Source organism: Grampus griseus (assembly GCF_964374135.1).
Source record: "Grampus griseus genome assembly, chromosome: 12".
NCBI lineage: Eukaryota > Metazoa > Chordata > Mammalia > Artiodactyla > Delphinidae > Grampus > Grampus griseus.
The window spans coordinates 26,815,717-26,834,575 of NC_139006.1; the positions used below are offsets into that span (position 1 = coordinate 26,815,717).

The 18,859-nt window shown below is 53.6% G+C and overlaps 2 protein-coding genes across 5 annotated transcripts in view; one reads left to right on the top strand and one right to left on the bottom strand.

Moving 5' to 3' along the window:
• The window catches only part of TXNRD2 (thioredoxin reductase 2), a 34,515-nt gene extending 34,171 nt beyond the window's left edge, over nt 1-344 (bottom strand). For all 3 annotated transcript variants that reach the window (XM_082668307.1, XM_082668306.1, XM_082668305.1), the window contains exon 1: nt 250-344. In XM_082668307.1, the coding sequence (XP_082524433.1) occupies nt 250-328 (79 nt within the window). In that variant the 5' untranslated portion in view covers nt 329-344. The remainder of the gene's footprint in view (nt 1-249) is intronic.
• Nucleotides 304-18,843, top strand: COMT (catechol-O-methyltransferase). 2 transcript variants are annotated; one of them, XM_082668309.1, is made up of 5 exons: nt 304-411; nt 13,145-13,433; nt 14,152-14,345; nt 14,581-14,712; nt 18,074-18,843. In XM_082668309.1, the coding sequence occupies exons 2-5, from the start codon at nt 13,145-13,147 to the stop codon at nt 18,272-18,274; spliced, it is 816 nt and encodes a 271-aa protein (XP_082524435.1). In that variant the 5' UTR covers nt 304-411; the 3' UTR covers nt 18,275-18,843. The 2 variants fall into 2 exon arrangements, with proteins under 2 accessions (XP_082524435.1, XP_082524434.1); XM_082668308.1 differs by having other exon boundaries at nt 320-411; nt 13,104-13,433.
• The last annotated feature ends 16 nt before the right edge of the window (nt 18,844-18,859 follow it).

Genomic DNA, 18,859 nt, shown 5'->3' on the forward strand with positions numbered 1-18,859 from the left:
CGCCCACGGGGCCTTGGGGAGGAGGTGGGAGGTCTGGCTAGTGGGGTGCGCAGGGTGCGAAACCTGGTGACCTCGGGAGATGAGCCACCGCCGGGACCACAGGTAATGCTGGGCCGGGGGATCGGGAGGCGGCCACTCTCCCCGCGCTGTTCCCAGCGGGTAAGGGCGCCGGCGCGGACCCCTCCGGCCCCCGTCCCGCCTCCTCGCGCGGACCCCAATCCCGCGCCCGTCAGCCCGCGCCCCGCAGACCTGCCGCGCTCCGCGCTCCGCCCGGCACCGCCCGCACACGCCACCGGAAGCGCCCGACAGGTCCCAGCAGCGCCGCCATAACCGCCGCCGCCGCCTGGGGCCTCGGCCGTGTCGGGCTGCCCGCCGCGCTGCCTGCGCCGACGACCGACGGAGACGCGAGAGGTTGGTGTGCGCGGCCAGGGGCCCACCCGGCGGTGGGGTCCGGACGGGGAGAGGGGCTCCGACCCGGGGCGAGGAGCCTCGAATGGGGGGCGGATCCGGGTGGAGGTATCCCCCTGGGGGTGGGGGCTCCGACCTGGGCGGGGAATGTCCCTGGACATGGGGTGGGTCTCCGGAGGTGAGGTGGGGTCTCCGGACCCTAAATAGGGGGGGCGGGTCCCCGGATCTGGGGCGGGGTCTCCGGATATGGAGGGGGGCTTCAACCTGGGGTGGGGTCCCGGGACCTAGGGTGGCGAGGTCCCCGGATCTGGAGTGGGTCTCCGGACATGAGGTGGAGTCTCTAGACCTTAAGTGGGGTGGGTGTTGGGGGGGGGTCCCAGGATCTGGGGTGAGGGGCTCTCTGGACAAGCGGTGGGGTCTCCTGACATGGGTGGGGGCGGTGGCACCAGGCTGGTGGAGGAAGGGGGAGTCGTGCTGCAGAGAGAAAGTCCACTTGGGCACAGAGGCCACCACAGGGCTTGGAGACCCCGACCCCAGGCGTGGTGGTTTCTGGGAGGGCTTGGCCATGGGAATGGGTTGCAGAGTCAGGGTCTGACTGTCCTTGGGTCCTCGGAGAGGGAGAACTGTGGGGGCCTGGGCGAGGGGCTCAGCCAACTGGCAGCTCTGACAGGCCCCGGGGTGCCCTGGGGCCTTACCTTTTGTGGGAATGGTGGCCCTACCAGGAAGGGGAAGCCTGGGCCCGGACCTGCCCCAGACCAGCCTTTGAGTTTTGAACAGTGGGATTCCTGCACGCTGCTGCCTCCACTACTGGAGGGGTCCGAGGGGCTTGCCAGGAGAGTGGGTCAGATAAACACAGAGGACATTGGTAATGGCACAGTTGGGGAAAGACCCCAGCACCCTCCAAACTTGCTCAGAGGCAACTGGGCCTTTTAAGTGTGGGTGGGTGGGGCATCGGGGCTCGAGACTCAGGGGGTGGAAAATACAAAAAGTGCCAAGAGGTGTGGGTCCATGTGATTCCCACCTGAGCTTGCCAACTGGATTTGGACTCCTGCCCTCCTGCAGAAGCTGGGCGGTGTTGCTAGAAGCGATGAGCTTGTCAGGTGGGCACTGTGGGAGGCCAGGGCATTGTAGGGAAGTGGCCTCTAGCTGTGAAACGCAGTCAGTGTTTGTACCAGTCTTTACAGGAGGCCTCTTGGAGAAGAGGGCTCAGAGAGGCCTGGCTGAGTTCTGTCAGGGAGCGTCTCCTTAGTGAATGGTCGGAGCCAACAGTAAACCCGGGTTTTGAGTCCTGAGGCCGGCCAGTTGAGAAGATTTTAGACGTTGAGCTCTCAAGTCTCTAGGTGGTGGAGTGAGGCTGCGGTGGCAGTCCACTAGATTTCCTGGTTTGCCTGTGAATGTTTGTGGTGACGTGGAGACCTCAGAGTCGCAGGCAAGGCTACTTCCATCCGCAGCAGAGCCCAGGAGACGTGGGCATCCCAGTGGGCTCACACAGTGGCCCACATGTGATGGGCAGTGGTGACCGGTTCTATGAAGTTCTTGCCACCTTACCTCCCTTCAGCTTCCAGGGCTTTTTCAGACCCTGGAGGAAAAGGGCAGCTACACGACACCTGAGTACCAGGATGGTCTGGGCAGTCACACCAGGAGAGAGGGAGGAAAATGGGAAAAATTTGTATTTGGAGAGGTGTATCAGATATTGAAGGAAATGGAAAGGCCTGGGGATCTGTTGAATGCTGACAAATGTGTAAGTTGGCAGTGCAGTCCAGCGAACAGGTGGATGATAAAACCTCAAAGGCAACAGACAGGACTGGACTCTGATGACCCACAAGGTGTATTATTTTCTCCACTGAGACAAAATTTCTGTCTGTAGTCACTTCCATTTTTGATCAAAGATAAAGTAAGATTATTCTTGTTTACAAAATAGCTCCGGTCTCACTAGATGTGGGCTGATTCTTTATGTAAGTGCAGCAAGAATAATGGTTGACACACAGCCCTTTTAAAGTTTGCCTCGTGGAATTTTTTGCAGGGAATCTCAGATTGGACATTTAAAAGCTTCCAAGACTAGGAAGTCAAGAAAGTGCCAGCAGAATTCACCTGTAGACTCGAGTGAACTCCTCTCTGCTCAAGGTTCCCCCAATATCCCAGGGTTCCTAGACCTGTAGGAGGCGACCTTCCTCGCTCCCTGGGAGACTGGGGACCCTGGATGCCCAGCACCAGGCTGGGTTTTCCCAGAGGGCTTTTTAAGCCTTGGTTCCATAAAGTGACTGCAGTTCCTTAGAACCGTCTGGTCATAGCTGAGTCCATGTGTCATTTTCAAACATGACATTCCTTGGTAATACAACCAATGTTTTCAGTTATGTCCTATCACAAAGAAGACAGAGTCTTATTAAACCTATGCAAATAACTATATTGCCATGAAAATAAGGATACCCAATAATAGTTTCTGATTTTTGGAGGGATCAGGTGCAGAGAAAAACAAATGCTTCAATTTTGTTTACAGAAGTATAACTTACTAGATTGTTATGAGTCATAGACAGCTTAAGAGAAAAGGGAAAGTTTTTTTTTTTTCTCTAATATCCAGAAAATGGGACATTAAAAAGCCAACAAGGGACTTCCCTGGTGGTACAGTGAATAAGACTCAGCACTCCCAATGCAGGGGGCCCGCGTTCAATCCCTGGTCAGGGAACTAGATCCCACATGCATGCTGCAACTAAGAGTTCTCATGCCACAACTAAGGAGCCAGTGAGCCGCAACTAAGGATCCCTCGAGCTGCAGCTAAGGAGCTGGCCTGCCACAACTAGGACCTGGCACAACCAAATTAATAATAATTTAAAAAATAAACAAATAACTCTTAAAAAAGAAAAGAGCCTACAGTATTCTAAACAGAAGCCATAAAAATTATAATCATGCTTTGTCAGTTTACTTAGTCTCATGTAGTTAGTTTTTTTTTTTTAACATCTTTAATGGAGTATAACTGCTTCACAATGGTGTGTTAGTTTCTGCTTTATAACAAAGTGAATCAGTTATACATATACATACATCCCCGTATCTCCTCCCTCTTGCATTTCCCTCCCACCCTCTCTATCCCACCCCTCTAGGTGGTCACAGAGCACCGAGCTGATCTCCCTGTGCTATGTGGCTGCTTCCCACTAGCCATCTATTTTACATTTGGTAGTGTATATATGTCCATGCCACCCTCTCACTTCGTCCCAGCTTACCCTTCCCACTCCCCGCGTCCTCAAGTCCATTCTCTACGTCTGTGTCTTTATTTCTGTCCTGCCCCTAGGTTCTTCAGAACCATTTTTTAATTTTTTTAGATTCCATATATATGTGTTAGCATACAGTATTTGTTTTTCTCTTTCTGACTTCACTCTGTATGACAGACTCTAGGTCCATCCACCTCACTACAAATAACTCAATTTCGTTTCTTTTTATGGCTGAGTAATATTCCATTGTATATATGTGCCACATCTTCTTTATCCATTCATCTGTCCATGGCACTTAGGTTGCTTCCATGTCCTGGATATTGTAAATAGAGCTGCAATGAACATTGTGTCATGTAGTTAGTTTTCGTTCTGCTTGATCTTGGGAGAGCAGTTCCTGGGCCCATGGGTTTCTCCACTAGAGTTCTGGGTTCTGGGTTCTGATCCTTAGTCCAGAGGGATGGCGCTGCCCGAGGTCCCTGCCCAGTCCTTCCGCAGGTCTCTGAGGCAGGCCCTTTTTGTTGAGGATGAAGCCCCCTGGCCTGTAGCTGATTTCAAATGCTTTGGAGAAACATCAGAGTGAAACAAAGTTACCTGCAGCTGACAAAAGACTTAAAATGGCTGTGGTTAAAGAACTGATGAGAGGGGCTTCCCCTGGTGGTGCAGTAAGAATCCGGCTGCCAGTGCAGGGGACATGGGTTCGAGCCCTGGTCCAGGAAGATCTCACATGCCATGGAGCAGCTAAGCCCGTGCGCCACAACTACTGAGCCTGCGTTCTAGAGCTTGCATGCCACAACTACTGAGCCCGCATGCCACAACTACTGAAGCCCGCACGCCTTGAGCCTGTGCTTCGCAACAAGAGAAGCCACCGCAATGAGAAGCCCGTGCACTGCAGCAAAGAGTAGCCCCCGCTTGCCGCAACCAGAGAAAACTCATGCACAGCAACAAAGACCCAACACACCCAAAACTAAAAACTAAAAAAAAAACAACTGATGAGAGGTCATCATAAAAACACAATTGACAAGGAAATTTGGGTGTTTCTGTAACATACACACCATTTTAAATATTAACTATAATTATGAGTGATAACATTATACCAGAACATATGGAAAACAAGCAAAATTTCTAAAATATTTATATTAATAGCGTTTACCTGTACAAATATAACATATGGAAAGTTAAGATTCACTTCTTATTTGACAGTGCTTCCCATGCAGTTTACCATAACAGACAGACCTAATTATTTTTAACATCCCTTCTTTTACAAGGTAAAAGTACAAACCACTGAGATTTTCCAAGGACCCTCTGGGAAATCCCAAAGCCATTTTGAGATCCCGACTTCATTTAGGATTGATTTGGGGAAGACAGAGTTGTCCCAAATATCAGAAGGTTTGAACACTTGATTAAATAGGATCCCAGCTCATGGCAGAACAAGACTCAGTTATCTCCTTAACCAAGTGACAATATGGGAGCTCACAAGTAGGAACAGGAGGAAACAGGACTGCAGACCTGGGTTTTTGACCAGGGGGGACACTCAGTTCTCCCGAGTGGCAACTAGGGGTACAGGGAATTATTTTAAGACACAGATTTTTTTCCTAGGAAGATTATTCAAAAGGTAGAGAGAAACCTTTTACAATCTCTTATTAAAAGCAGACCAATAATCCAAGAAATCTCATTTTAACAGAGAGGAAACCAAGCTCTAGTTTTGTATCAGTATGCTATTGATGGTAAAGCTCATTTAAGAAAACTTCGTATACAAATCCATTTAACCTTAGCCAGCTGTAACCTCACAACACAAAATTCCTTTTCCACAAAGCTTCCACCACTTTCTATGTCCATTCAGGTTTGTTTCCCTCTTTTTTATTTTACTTGAGGACAAAACGACTCTCCTTCCCTAACAAAAACACATCCTACATTCTCTGCATACTTTTCACATAAGAACATATCCTATTTTCCAACTTTGTGTACCAAGTTGTTTCCCTTTGCTTTGTATCTAGTAGTAGTTTTATTCTCACACATTGATTATAATTTTTAACCATTAGCAACCTTTATTTTACAGAGAAAACTAGGAAGTAGGCAATTGCAAATTGTCTGTCATATCCCAGTATTCTGTAGCAGATTAGCAAATTTTATGCATATAACATCTCGTAATCTGGACGTAGATGCTTTTGACAGTACAAATTGTTTAACTGTGGCAAGAATATGTTTATTAACACACCCAAATGTCTTTAGCTTCTTTGTATCATATAAACATGAGAAGCCAAAAGTATATAAACTTATGCCTAATAATGAATGTTTCAGCATTTTATCTTTTTTAATTAATTGATTGATTAATTATTTTTGGCTGTGTTGGGTCTTCGTTGCTGTGTGCAGACTTTCTCTAGTTGCAGCGAGTGGGGGCGACTCTTCTCTGCGGTGCGTGGGCTTCTTTCTCATTGCGGTGGCTTCCCTTGTTGCTGAGCACAGGCTCTAGGCGCGCAGGCTTCAGTAGTTGTGGTGCACGGGCTTAGTTGCTGCGCGGCATGTGAGATCTTCCTGGACCAGGGTTTGAACCCATGTCCCCTGCATTGGCAGGCGGATTCTTAACCACTGCGCCACCAGGGAAATCCTCAACACTTTATCTTATTTAGATATTCAATGAATATCTGTTATTTAACTTAACTTGGCATAACTCTAAGGTTGCAAATTACCAAAAAGATTTTGGAAACTGTTTTTAGGCAGACACATTATAAAACACAATTATTATTGAAATAAAGTTTGTCAGAATAGTGACTAGATTTGATTAAAATCAAACTTATGTGTAAAATCTTAAATGTCTAGTGGATAAAATATTAGCTATTTGACCAGTAAACCAAGTAGAATAAAAATGTATATTTGCACTATGTTTAATGTTGACAACTCTAAAGATACACCTGTTTTATGAAATGAGCAATATTAAACTAGTTTTATTTAGCAAAGATTTACCAAATTACGGGAACTTTATTTAGCAAAGATTTACCAAATTACGGGAAAAACAGTTGAGTTGGTTCTTATATTTCGGGAGTTTTAGGAAGATTTAATTTATGTAAGTGCTTGTTCCTCTCGAAGCCAATTAGGATAGAACTCCTTTAAGGAATTTTATAACCTGATTTGGTAATACCATCTGGAGGTAGGGAAATATCATATATATATATATATATATATAAAAACATACAATCTTACATAAACATACAGACAGATGCAAACAGGGATGGTTTTCTTTAAAAAAAATTTTAGCTATGCGTCAGGCATAAATACAATTATATAAAACTCACTAGTTTATATAAGAGTTGGACCTTGTCTTTGCTTCGTTTTATATTTTTATCCGAATCGTGTTGTGGCACGTGGGGCAGGCTAATTACCTGTTCCATATGAGGCCTTAAAGCTTCCCACCAGCATCTGTGGGGACACCTTTAAGACTTTTTCTTCACTGATATATACGTAGGGAGGCGTAGACTAAATGTTTCCAATTCACTTTTTTTTCCTTTTCAGCCTCAAGTGATTGCTTTCCGGGGTCCCTGAGTCCCTTGAGAGCCCCCAGTGGGGCAGGGCCCAAGGTTTCAGGGACTGGGGGATTTTAGGGGCTGGGGGGAGGGAAAATGCTGGGAAGGGACAGAGGGCAGAGGAGGCAGGGGCTGGGGGAGGAGGAAGTGCGAAGGGGAGCCACTCAGACCACCTTATCCTTAGCAAGGATGCTGTGTCGACCAGGAGGAAGTGGGCAGAGGCAGCCCGAGTGCTGCTCCATCAGCGGGGCTGCAGGGAGTCCCCAGGGAGGAGCAGAGTGGCCCTCAAGGGCCAGGAGGGACTCCAGCCCAGGAGGTGCCCTGGCCTTCCCCTGCCCCCTGCTTCAGGGGCAGCACCTGTCCTCACTGTGGTCTGCGGACATGTCTGGAGCCAGAATCACAAGGAAGGGAGATGAGCCTGTGGTCCCTGGGCCTCCGCGTCCCACGGGGTGTACACGGACAGTGCCTGAGCGCACAGCTTTGCGTGTCCCCGGCAGACCCCCAGCTTGGGCAGCCAGCCCCTGGACCCCCTTCACAAGGACCCTGGCCAACCCACCCTTTTGTCCCCAACTGTTGCCTGTGCTCTGAGGCCTGCCTTCTGGGGACGCTGCGCCCCTCAAGCCCTTTCTCCGGGAGGCTGGCCGGCCCTGTGTGGCTCCTGGAGCCCCCACACAAGTGCCGTATGGCCCCCCCCCGGCTGCCCCACGAGTGTGGCTGAGGCCCAGGCGTCTGCTGCTCTCCAGACAGGGGGAGGGCCACCCGGGTGCCACAGCACATTCAGCTCTTTGCAGAGGGGCCAGAGGCATTCCCAGTGTCTTGATGGACCTTTCAGACAAGCCTTGGAACCCCGGGACTGAAGATCCCATGGCTCTGGTTGTCCGTGCCCTGAATGCCGGTCCCCACCTGGGTCTGAGGGGGGCCAGGGCCCTGGCCAGTGTCTGCATTGGGCCCTTAGGGGGATTATCTCCAGGAGGATAAGTGGTGATAGGAGATGAGGGAGGGCGTGGTTTGGGGGTTGCAGGGAGAACACTTAAGAACGGGCTTGGGACTTCCCTGGTGGCGCAGTGGTTAAGAAGCCGCCTGCCAGTGCAGGGGACATGGGTTCGAGCCCTGGTCCAGGAAGATCCCACATGCCGCGGAGCAACTAAGCCTGTGCGCCATAACTACTGAGCCTGCGCGCTAGAGCCCGCGAGCCACAACTACTGAAGCCCGTGTGCCTAGAGTCCGGGCCCCGCAACAAGAGAAGCCACCCAATGAGAAGCCTGCACACCGCAACGAAGGGTAGCCTCTGCTCGCCGCAACTAGAGAAAGCCCGTGAGCAGCAATAAAGACCCAACGCAGCTATAAAAATAACAGGCTTATAATAAGGAAGGTTTGCGGGGTGGGCTGTTGCTGTAGTGGTTTTGGGAGAGAGGGCCTGCCCCTCACCCAGGTCCACGTGCTGTCTCTGGGGAGATGGATGCAGGGTATGTACATACACTGGAGGTGTCGGAGGAAGCTCAGGACAAGAAGGCCTTCCCCTCCTCCCAGAAGCGGGTGAGTGTGCACTGTGGGCGGGCAGCAGGCTGCCGCCAGGCACCCAGTCTCAGGGGGCAGGTGGCCAGAGGACAGAGAGACTGGGAGCTGGGCTGGTTTTTCTGGATCCTGCTTCCTAGTGAGGAGTGGTGTGTCCCTTTTTCTTTTTGGAATAGGGAGGACCAGAAACAAGGTGGCTTGTTTTCTTGGTTTTCCACTGTTTTTACTGTAGTAAAACATACATAAGTTAAAATTTACCATTTTAACCATTTCTAAGCATACAGTTCGGTGGCATTAAGTGCATTCACATAGTTGTGTAACCATTGCCGCTATTTTCAGCACTTTCTCATCATCCCAGGCAGAAGCTCTGTCCCCATTCAGCAGTAATTACCCTCCTCCTCCCCAGCCCCTGGCAACTTCTGTTCTGCTTTCTGTCTCTGTGGATTTGCTTCTTGTAGGTATTTCATATGAGTGGAAACATTCAGTATTTATCCTCTTGTGTCTGGCTTATATCACTGAGCATAATGTCCTCTAGGTCCATCCGTGATGTAGCAGGGTGTCAGCACTTCCTTCCTTGTGGGATATGAATCAGGGCTGCATTCATCTTAATAGCCAAGTGATGCCCCAGTGTGCAGATAGATCACACTTTGTCCGTTCGTCCGTTTCCATTCGTTCGTCCCTCGGCTGCTGTGACTCACACTGCTCAGAACGTGGGTAGACAAGTGCAGGTTCAAGTCCCTGCTCCTACTTCTCTTGGGTCCACTCCCAGAAGTGGAATTGCTGGGTCATATGGTGACTCTATATTTAACATTTTTAGGAACCACCAGCTTTTTTCCACAGCAGCTGCTCCATCTTACGTTCCCATCAGCCGTGCACGAGTTTCCGATTTTTCCACATCCCCGCCAACACTCATTATGTTCCCTTTTTTTGGGGAAGTCATCCTAATTGGTGTGAAATTGTACCTTGTGGCTTTGATCTACATTTCCTTAGTGACTAGTGATGTTGGGCACCTTTTTGTGTGCTTATTGGTTGTTGGTGTATCTTTTTTAGAGAAATGTCTATTCATGTCCTTTGCCCATTTTCTAACTGGGCTGTTGTCTTTGAGTTGTAGGAATTCTTATATATATTCAGCATTTTAAACCCTCATCAGATATGTGGTTTGCAAATATTTTCTCCCATCCCCTGGGTTGTCCTTTGCTCTCTAGATAGTGTCCTTTGATGCACAAAGTTTTTAATTTTAATGAAAGTCTATCTGTTTTTCTTTTGTTGCCTGTGGTTTTGGTGTCATATCAAAGAATCGATTGCCAAATTCAAGGTCATGAAGATTTACTCCTACGTTTTCTTCTACAAGTTTTATGGTTTTATCTCTTAAAATTAGGTTTTGGATGCATTTTGAGTTAGTTTTGTATATGGTGTGAGGTAAGGGTCCAAGTTCATTCTTTCACAGGTGGAACTCTAGTTGTCCCAGAACCATGTCCTATGGAGTGGTCTTGGCACCTTGTAAAACAATCATTTGATCATAGACGTGAAGGTTTGTTTCCCGCCTCTCAGTTCTGTCCGTTTGTTCTATGTCTCTGTACCACAGTGTGTTAATTACTATAGCTTTGCAGTAAGTTTTGAAATTAGGAAGTGTGAGTTCTCCAACTTTGTTCTCTTCCAAGATTGTTTTGGCTATTGTAGGTCCCTTGAGATTCCATATGACTTTTAGGATGGATTTTTCTATTTCTGCAAAAATGCTATTGGACTTTTTTGGTGAGAGTGGCATTGTATCTGAGGGTCACGCTGGGCACTATTTACATCCTGACAATGTCAAGTCTCCAGTCCATGGACATGGGATGTCTTTTCATTTATCTGTGTCTCCCTCAACTTCCCTCTCGCTATCATGATGCTAAATGTGTCACCTGTGGAGGCCTCATGAAGGTCCTGCCTCCTCAGCAAAACCGGATCTCCACGGCAGCCTCTCCCAGGACTGCCCCTGTCCTGAGGCGAGAGCCACCAGGAACAGGATACAGCATCCTGCACAGAGCTTTGCCCCTTCCCCTCACTGTGGTCGGGAACCATGTTTGGAAAGTGCACTTTGCAAGCCCCTTAAAACCTTCCATCATGCGTGTTTAGGACACACAGAAACAGAGGGCTTGAGGGTGCCCCTCGGTCATCGGCTCTTACCTTCTGGCCAACGGCCCCTTTGTCCTCCTCTCAGGGTAACTGGGGCTCTTTATCTCCCACCCTGGGCCCAGAGCCAAGCAGGGTGTTGGGATCCTAGGGTCCCAAGGCCACCGCTGGGTATACCGAGTGACCTCACCGTGGCTCTTTGGAAGGGCAGAGCAGAAGACACTTGGGTACGAAGACCTGAAACAAGAGGAGCCCTCCATGTTTTGTTTCCCCACAGAGGGTTCTCCACGGCCCTGAAGCGCTTCCTCCAAGTGTGGCTTCCTTCAGTGGCTTTATTCTTTTTATTTTTTTTTAATAAATTTATTTATTTTTGGCCCCGTTGGGTCTTCGTTGCCGGGCATGGGTTTCTCATTGCGGTGGCTTCTCTTGTTGCGGAGCACGGGCTCTAGGCACGTGGGGTTCAGTAGCTGTGGCACATGGGCTCAGTAGTTGTGGCTTGCGGGCTCTAGAGCACAGGCTCAGTAGTTGTGGTGCACGGGCTTAGTTGCTCCACGGCATGTGGGATCTTCCCAGACCAGGGCACGAACCTGTGTCCCCTGCATTGGCAGGCAGATTCTTAGCCACTGAGCCACCAGAGAAGTCCCCGGAATATTCTTTCTTATTTTTGATATTTATGTGTAACATTTATTAGTTTTTTTCATCAACCCAGAGAATAAATCAAAATGATCCAACATCTCACCACCGCTAGTGAAGATAGTCATGATACATAAAGCAACACAGGTGTGGTTAGGGGCTCCTAAGCCCGCAGAAAGGAGCACAGTGAGCAGTTCTGGTCACTTCAGGCCACTCGGCCCCTCCTTGTTGAGTCCTGTCACCTGTCCCTGGAAGAAAGCGCTGTGCCTTAATCCACGGCGCCTCCCCTGTGATTCCCCCACCTGCCTCCTGGGTGGTGGTGCGTCCTGCCCCATGGGGCATGTGCCTCCTTAGCCTGCAGGGCAGTGCCAGGACCAGGGAAACCAGGGAGGCTGTCCCTGGTGTCCGGACTGGGGGACGCTCCAGGCTATGTCTCACTGCCTCTCTGCTCTCACTTGAGGGCCAGGCCGGCCTCCGGGAGGGGCCCACGTGCCAGGACTCTGGTCACCTTCAGGTTATGGTTCCTGCTTAAATTACCTAAAGGCAGGAGAACCCCGCACAAATTCCATCTGCTTTGCTGCTGAGCTCAGAGGAGGGACGTGGTGGGCAGAGCCGTCTGAGGAGGCAGGTCTGGTCAGTGGCCTGGGAGCAGAGCAGGGCGTGGGCCCCACCTGGGTCTTTGTGTGTGCAGACTCTGACCTGCTGACCACGTGCTCACTGTGCCTGGTGTAAATAGGCCATGTGGCCTGAGACCACTCAGACATCTGGATGTCCATGCTCCCCTATTCATCCCTGCTCTGCCCACCAGGCCCCCTCCTCGTGGTCCAGGGCGTTGGGGTTTGAAGCCCTGAGCTGTCCTCGAGGGGTCTCCCCTCCAAGATCCTTGGCCTGCCCGCTTTCCCATGTGCCTTTCCCAATGGGAGCTTCTCGGGGAGCGGGGTCCTGTGTGGCCCCTTCCTGTGCATGACCCTTGCGTGACCGCAAGCCCCGATGGAAGCTTCCCACCTTCCTCTGTCTTTCATCCTTTTCCATTTTAAGGTCTCTGCTCTGTGCCAGCTCAGCCTTACCGTGTCTCAGGGGCCCCGGGCCCCTCATCTGACTGGGACCCCAGCTACCTGCCCAAAGGGTCACTTGCCAGGGGGAGGCCCGTCTCGCTTCCACTGTGGTGTGGGTGGCAGGGTGGCCTTCCTCCTCAAAGGGGAAGAGGGGACAGACTGACCCTGTGTGGTCGTCCCCTACGGGAAGAGCCAATGGGCTGTGCCCTGTGTGCCTGACTTGGGGGCTTCCTGTGTCCTTCTCTGGAAACTCACAGGGCCACACAAGCTCCTGGACTGTCCCGAGTGTGAGTGCCCAAGGGGGCTGTGCGTGAGGCTGGCTTCCCCTGTGCTGTGTAAACAAGCCTCAGGCCAGCTGTGTCCCTTGTCAGGGCTGTCTGGGAAGCCACGGGGCTGGGGGAAGCCAGACACGCCCGCTCCCGACCCCCCCCCCCCACCCCGGGACGCAGCCCCAGCAGGAAGTGGTTTGCAGGTGGGCGGGGCTGTGGCTGTGCTCACCTGGAGCTGGCCACCAGGCATGTGGCTGGCCTCTTGAACCTTGTACCCCCATCAGCACAGGGGGGTGGTGGGGGGGGTGGCAGTGGCAGCACCCCCAGACTGAGAGCCTGGGTCAGCCAGGAGGGCAGGTTACTAACACCGTGGTGACCACGTGCTCCCAGGAGTCCCGCCGGGTAGAGCCCCGCCCATTGCCCCATCACAGATGCTGGAGGCCCCACCCCTGCTGCTGGCAGCTGGCGCCCTTGGCCTGGTGTTGCTGGCGCTGCTGTGGCTGCTGCAGGCCTTGCGACTCTGGGGCCTGTTCATCATTGGCTGGAACGAGCTTGTCCTGCACCCCGTCCGCAACCTCCTCATGGGCAACAGCAAGGAGCAGCGCATTCTGCACCATGTGCTGCAGCACGCTGTGGCCGGGGACCCGCAGAGCGTGCTGGACGCCATCGACGCCTACTGCTCGCAGAAGGAGTGGGCTATGAACGTGGGCGACAAGAAAGGTGGGCAGTGCGACCGGCACAGGTGAGGGTCAGGGGCTGTGCAGAGCCCCGACGCCCACGTCACTGTCCCCACGGGAGGGTGGGACATTTGATAAACCCCCCCTCCAGGAGGTGCTGTTCAGGGGGCCCCTTGCCATCGCCAGTCAGAGGCAACAGCAGAGTCTCCACGTGGGCCCTGCACTCGCAGGCCGTCAGGCAGAGCCAGGTGTCAGCACAGGGTGGGTAGTGGGTCCTTGGCTGTCCTGGCTGGGCCTGACGGTGTATGGAGACCCTTGGACTCTGCCAGGCACAGGCACCAGCCCCCCGGGCTGCCTCCTGACCTTTGGACTCCAGCCTGGGGCACAGGCAAGTGCCACACTACACCCCCTGGAGTCAGGCCCTGGGGACAGACATGACAGCCACTGTCCAGCCCCCTTGGACCTTCTGACAGTGTCCAGCTCAAGGGAGCCAGGGAGGCTCTGAGTGCAGCCTGGGGGCAGAGTGGGGGCTGGACAGTGGTTGTCACGTCTGTCACGTCTGGGGGCTTCCACAGAGGGCAGCTCTGGGTTAGGACAAGTTGGGGGCAGGGAGGAATGGTGGAAAAGAGAGGGAGCAGCGTGTACAAAAGCAGAGGCCTGAGGGGCCAGGCACTGGGAGGGGCTGCTGCTCAGTCAGGAAGGAGATGGGCCAGGACTGGGGTGGGTCACCCCCTGCCTGCTCACCCCACTCCCCTCCGTAGGCCAGATCGTGGACGCCGTGTTGAGGGAGCAGCGTCCCTCGGTGCTGCTGGAGCTGGGTGCCTACTGTGGCTACTCGGCCGTGCGAATGGCCCGCCTGCTGCTGCCCGGCGCCCGGCTGCTCACCATTGAGCTCAACCCTGACTACGCCGCCATCACCCAGCAGATGGTGGACTTCGCAGGCCTGCAGGACAGGGTGCGGCACCATTCCTAGGGTGACAGATGTGGACACAGGTTCCAGGGGCCAGGAGGGCAGGAAGAGCCTGGGCCACACCCCGGCGGCTCAAGGCCACATTTACCCAGCTGGCCCACAGCCCCAGTCCACAGAGCAGGAGACTCCCAAGGCCCCCAGAGGGAGGGGCAGAGCAGGAACCTGTCTCCCAGAAGCCACTTGGACTCTCAGGGGTCCGGGTGGGGGTCTGTTGTTTCAGGTGACCGTTGTCGTCGGGGCATCCGAGGACATCATCCCCCAACTGAAGAAGAAATATGACGTGGACACTGTGGACATGGTCTTCCTCGATCACTGGAAGGACCGGTACCTGCCAGACATGCTCCTCCTGGAGGTGAGTGTCTGCTTAAAAAAAATTGCACAATGTGAGAGTAGCAAGTTAAGTTTTATTTGGGGCTACATGAGAGCTGCAGCCTGGGAGACAGGACCCCCGATAGCTCTGAGAAAGTGTTCCAAAGAGGTAGGGGGGGAAGGTCAGTATATATGTGATTTTGGTGAAGGGGGAGTACATGCAATCGAGTGCATATTTTTTTGCCAAATGTTTCTGCTAGTCACGAGGAGCAGTCATCACCATGAAGGATTTTAGTGTTTTTCTAGATACAAGGAGATACAAGAATTGGGCTCATAAAATCTTCTCCTGAAAGTATCTATCTGAAGACCTGTTCTGCCAGTTTTTCCCAGAGCACAGAGTGCCTTATTTTAGCTCTCTACCTGAACTCGTTTCAGGGAGTGTTGACAGTCAGCAGCTGCAGCAGTAAATGATTTAATCCTTGTAGAGGTAGATGGTAAGTGCCAACGGAAAATGCCAATTCATAGTTGACAGGAGCCTTGCGCCCGCCTGGCCGGAATGGGCCCTGCCGAGGGCGGCCCTGGGGGCCCAGGAGGCTTGGGCCAGCCTGCCTGCATTTAGGACATGGAGGGGAGTGCGGGGCCCTGGGTGGGGTGGAGACTGGAGGAAGGGGGATCCCTGCAGGGCAGCCTGTACCGGGGTGGCTGGGAGGGGTGAACACCTGGGGCTGCAAGGGCTTGGGCTGGGGAGGCAAGAGGGAGGCAGCCTAGTGGCCACGTGGCTCTCCTGACTGGGTGGCAGGTGCTGGCCAGGGAAAGACGCGTCTCCTGCCCACCTTCCTCCCCAGACTCCTTGTTGTACGCCCCCTGCGTCCCTGCCCCCCCCCCGTGCCCACCCCCAGGCTGTCCAGCCTCAGTGCCAGCTGCTCCTCCGGCACCACGTGGTAGCCAGGGGGCTGCCTCGCACCCAGGTGAGTGGAGCTCAATATTGATGACCACCACCTTGTCCCTCCCGGGCGGTCAAGGGGACACAGCAGCTGGGGACGCTCTGCCCCACCACGGCCTCCAGCCCGGCAGCCACATGGGGCTGACCCTTGTCAGTCCCCTGCTCGCCCACCTCAGCTCCCCCACAGGCCGGGCATCACCCGGCACAGGGGGACTGTGGGCGTGGGGGGCACGGCTGCTTGAGCCATAGCTGGGGCCAGGCAGGACCTTGCACCAGTGGTGTTGGCGTGGGTGTGGTGGGCCTGGTGCCTGGACGTGGCGAGAAGGAACCAGCCCTGGCTGGGGGTGTGTGAGAGGGTGCAGGATGGTCTGGGACTGGGCAGGGTGGGGGCAGTGGGCCAGGGCTGTGTGTGGAGGGCTTGACCACACAGGCAGGGCACGGAGGAGGGCTTCAGGCAGGTGAGGGCAGGCTAGACCTGTCTTCCGGAGAGATCCTGTTGGCTGTGTGGAGTGGGGAGGGGTGGCGGTGCAGGGGACCCAGACCAGGAGCTGCACGGGGACCTGTGCTGGCTGAGAACAGGTGGCAGTGGGGGTGCTGGCACAGAGGCCCTCGAGCCAGAGCGGGGGCGGCTGCAGGGAGCACATCTGGGCAACTGAGCAGCTGGGCCTGCGTCACCGGGAGGGGAGGTTTCAGCAGCTTTGGGGTGTGTGATAATTACGGGGCCTGCATTGATAGAAAAGCAGCAAATATTGCCCTTAGTAACTAGGAAACTAATAGTTTTCTCAGTGCCACTTGTTCAAAGCTGGTAATTATCTCAAAAGAAGAAAAGTTGTGAATTGGGAACGTGCACTCTGAAGCCCTGCAGCTGGGCTCTTCTTGGGCCTGGCTGCTCCCCCTGGGTTGGGGTGAGGGGCTGGCAGGGAAGGTAGCCGTTCAGACCAGGAGCTGCTTCGAGGCGGCCTCGGTCCCCCATTGCTCGGGCCTCTCCACAGGCTGCTTGGGTGTCCTCCCAGCAGGGCAGCTGGCTTCCCCCAGAGCCAGAGACAGACAGAAGCCACACAGTGGCCAGAGTCTCAGCCCAGCCCACACCCTGGGCGGAAGGAGGGAGGGTCAGGGAACAGTGGACCCGGCTCTGGTCCTCTGAATGCCGTTCCCTCCCTGCTGCCAGCACACAGTCTTACTCGGATGTGGGCTTCTGGCCAGAACTCTCCAGGGCTCTGTCCCCAGGCGGGCGGCCCGGCTTTTGCATCCCTTCTCTGTAACCTGTGGGTTTAGCGCCTGACTTGTTGAGCCCACCTTGTCCACCTGCGTCCTTCAGAACAAGCTCCAGCTCGCCTTGGGCGTTTCCTGCCCAGACCTGAGATGCCCTCCTGGGGCTGGGCAGGGCGGGGGTGGGGGGGCGCCTGCTCCCAGGCTGCCCTTTCTCATCAAGATTGCTGGGAAGTTCCTTTTCTTTTTCTAAGAGAAATGCTCCATGATTCAATAGAGGTACTTTGTTCAAATTCTGGCTCATGGGTTGTCCCAGCCTCACTGATCTCACAGCTGTTTTCCACTCTGGCCTGAGGGACCTTGGCCTCCCCCTCAGCCCATGGGCCGGAAGGGAGGCAGCCACCACCAGGGAGATTCGAGGGCTGCACAGTGGACCTCGCATTCCTAAGTCACCAGGGGGTGCCCGTCTGTCCCTGTGGTCCGGCTGGCAACTGGCAACTTAAGACACACCTGGGGCCCTTGCTTGATTTTGCTTTCTGTGTTTGGGATTGCTTTTTTTTTTTCTCACTTTTATTTAATGATCATGTAAAGAAAACTCTGAGCTACCAACAGAACAACTGGGCTGTCCCTTCACCCCCTCCCCCAGACAAACATTTCCTCTCGAGGTATTTCCTCTTTTGATTTTTGATGTAATCTAAGCATCTCCTCCCCCAGCTTAGAGAGACTGCAGAGGGACCCGGGAGGTCCAGCCGCTCCTCCCTCTGCAGAGCCCAGGCCCGGAACACTGGCCAGCTGCCCAGGCCCCAGGCGCTGGTGGAAATGGGATGCCTCAGAGTGGACCCAAGGGCCAGGCTTGTGGGTGGGTGGGGAGGTGTGCCCCATCTCTGCCCCCCAACAGTCACCCTGGTCAGGGCGGATTGAACCTCCAGTGACCGCTGACAGCAGCCCACACACTGGGCACCAGGCATCTGACCTGGAGGAGCCCCGTGTTCCTGGCACCCGGTGACCAAGGGACTCACTGGCCTCAGTCACCACTGTGGCTTTCCCAATCCTGGCCCCGTCACCTCCTCCACTCACACTTCCAGCTAGTGCTTAGTAAGCACCTGCTGTACTGAGGATGCAGGAGGAGCAAGGAGACCCCGGCCCAGCACAGCCATTTCCTGCTGTGGCTGCTGCCAGTGAGGAGCTGGTGCAGGGCTGACCCAAGGTTAGGCCACCCTCACCTCCTCCAACCGTCCGTCTGTCCCTGCAGGAGTGTGGCCTGCTGCGGAAGGGGACAGTGTTGCTGGCCGACAACGTCATCTGTCCGGGGACACCAGAGTTCCTGGAGTACGTGCGTGGGAACAGCCGCTTCGAGTGCACGCACTTCAGCTCGTTCCTTGAGTACTCACAGGTGGTGGATGGCCTGGAGAAGGTCGTCTACAAGGGCCCGGGCAGCCCTGCACAGCCTTGACCGCCCACCCTGCCCCAGCTCCCTGGCCAAGCTGGATTCTGAAGGGTGTGGTGGCCCTACTCCTAGCTGCCCCGTGTCTGCAATGTGTGCATCTGTCCTCAGTGCAACACCCTCAAGGCCTGCGAGGCCCAGGCCTGCCCGCGCTGGCCCCTGCATGTGGGTCCACCCCAAGCGCTACCAGCTCACCTTGCAAAATCACTACAGTAAATCTGGAAAAGTATCTGACTGTAAAGGCCAGCTCAGGCAGGTGGTGTCCATGACAGTGTCACACCCCCACCCCCACCCCCACCCCCCAGCATTCGTCAGTCTTCTGATTCAGGAAGTCAGAAGTCAGGGAACTGGGGCTGTGCACTCACACAGCCTGCCCTTGAGGTCTGCCGTCACCAGGTGGCAGCAATGCCTCAGTGATGGCACCATAACCAACAACTCACCCCACACTTCGGACTCCTGAGTTCTTTCACTTCCTTTTTAAGAATGAAATGCCACTTCTTTACTAAAATCATCTGTTAACAATCTTATATACCAATATCATGTTTAAATGATAGTAAAATAGAAATTAAAGATCTAAATATTTAGGTAAGAGAT

What these genes read in the sequence shown, in the direction of transcription:
- COMT (XM_082668309.1), top strand. Translation starts at nt 13,145, where the DNA reads ATGCTGGAGGCCCCACCCCTGCTGCTGGCAGCTGGCGCCCTTGGCCTG. An exon ending in TCGCAGGCCTGCAGGACAGG is followed by an intron (nt 14,346 to 14,580) that starts GTGCGGCACCAT and finishes CTGTTGTTTCAG; the next exon opens with GTGACCGTTGTCGTCGGGGC. An exon ending in CAGACATGCTCCTCCTGGAG is followed by an intron (nt 14,713 to 18,073) that starts GTGAGTGTCTGC and finishes CTGTCCCTGCAG; the next exon opens with GAGTGTGGCCTGCTGCGGAA.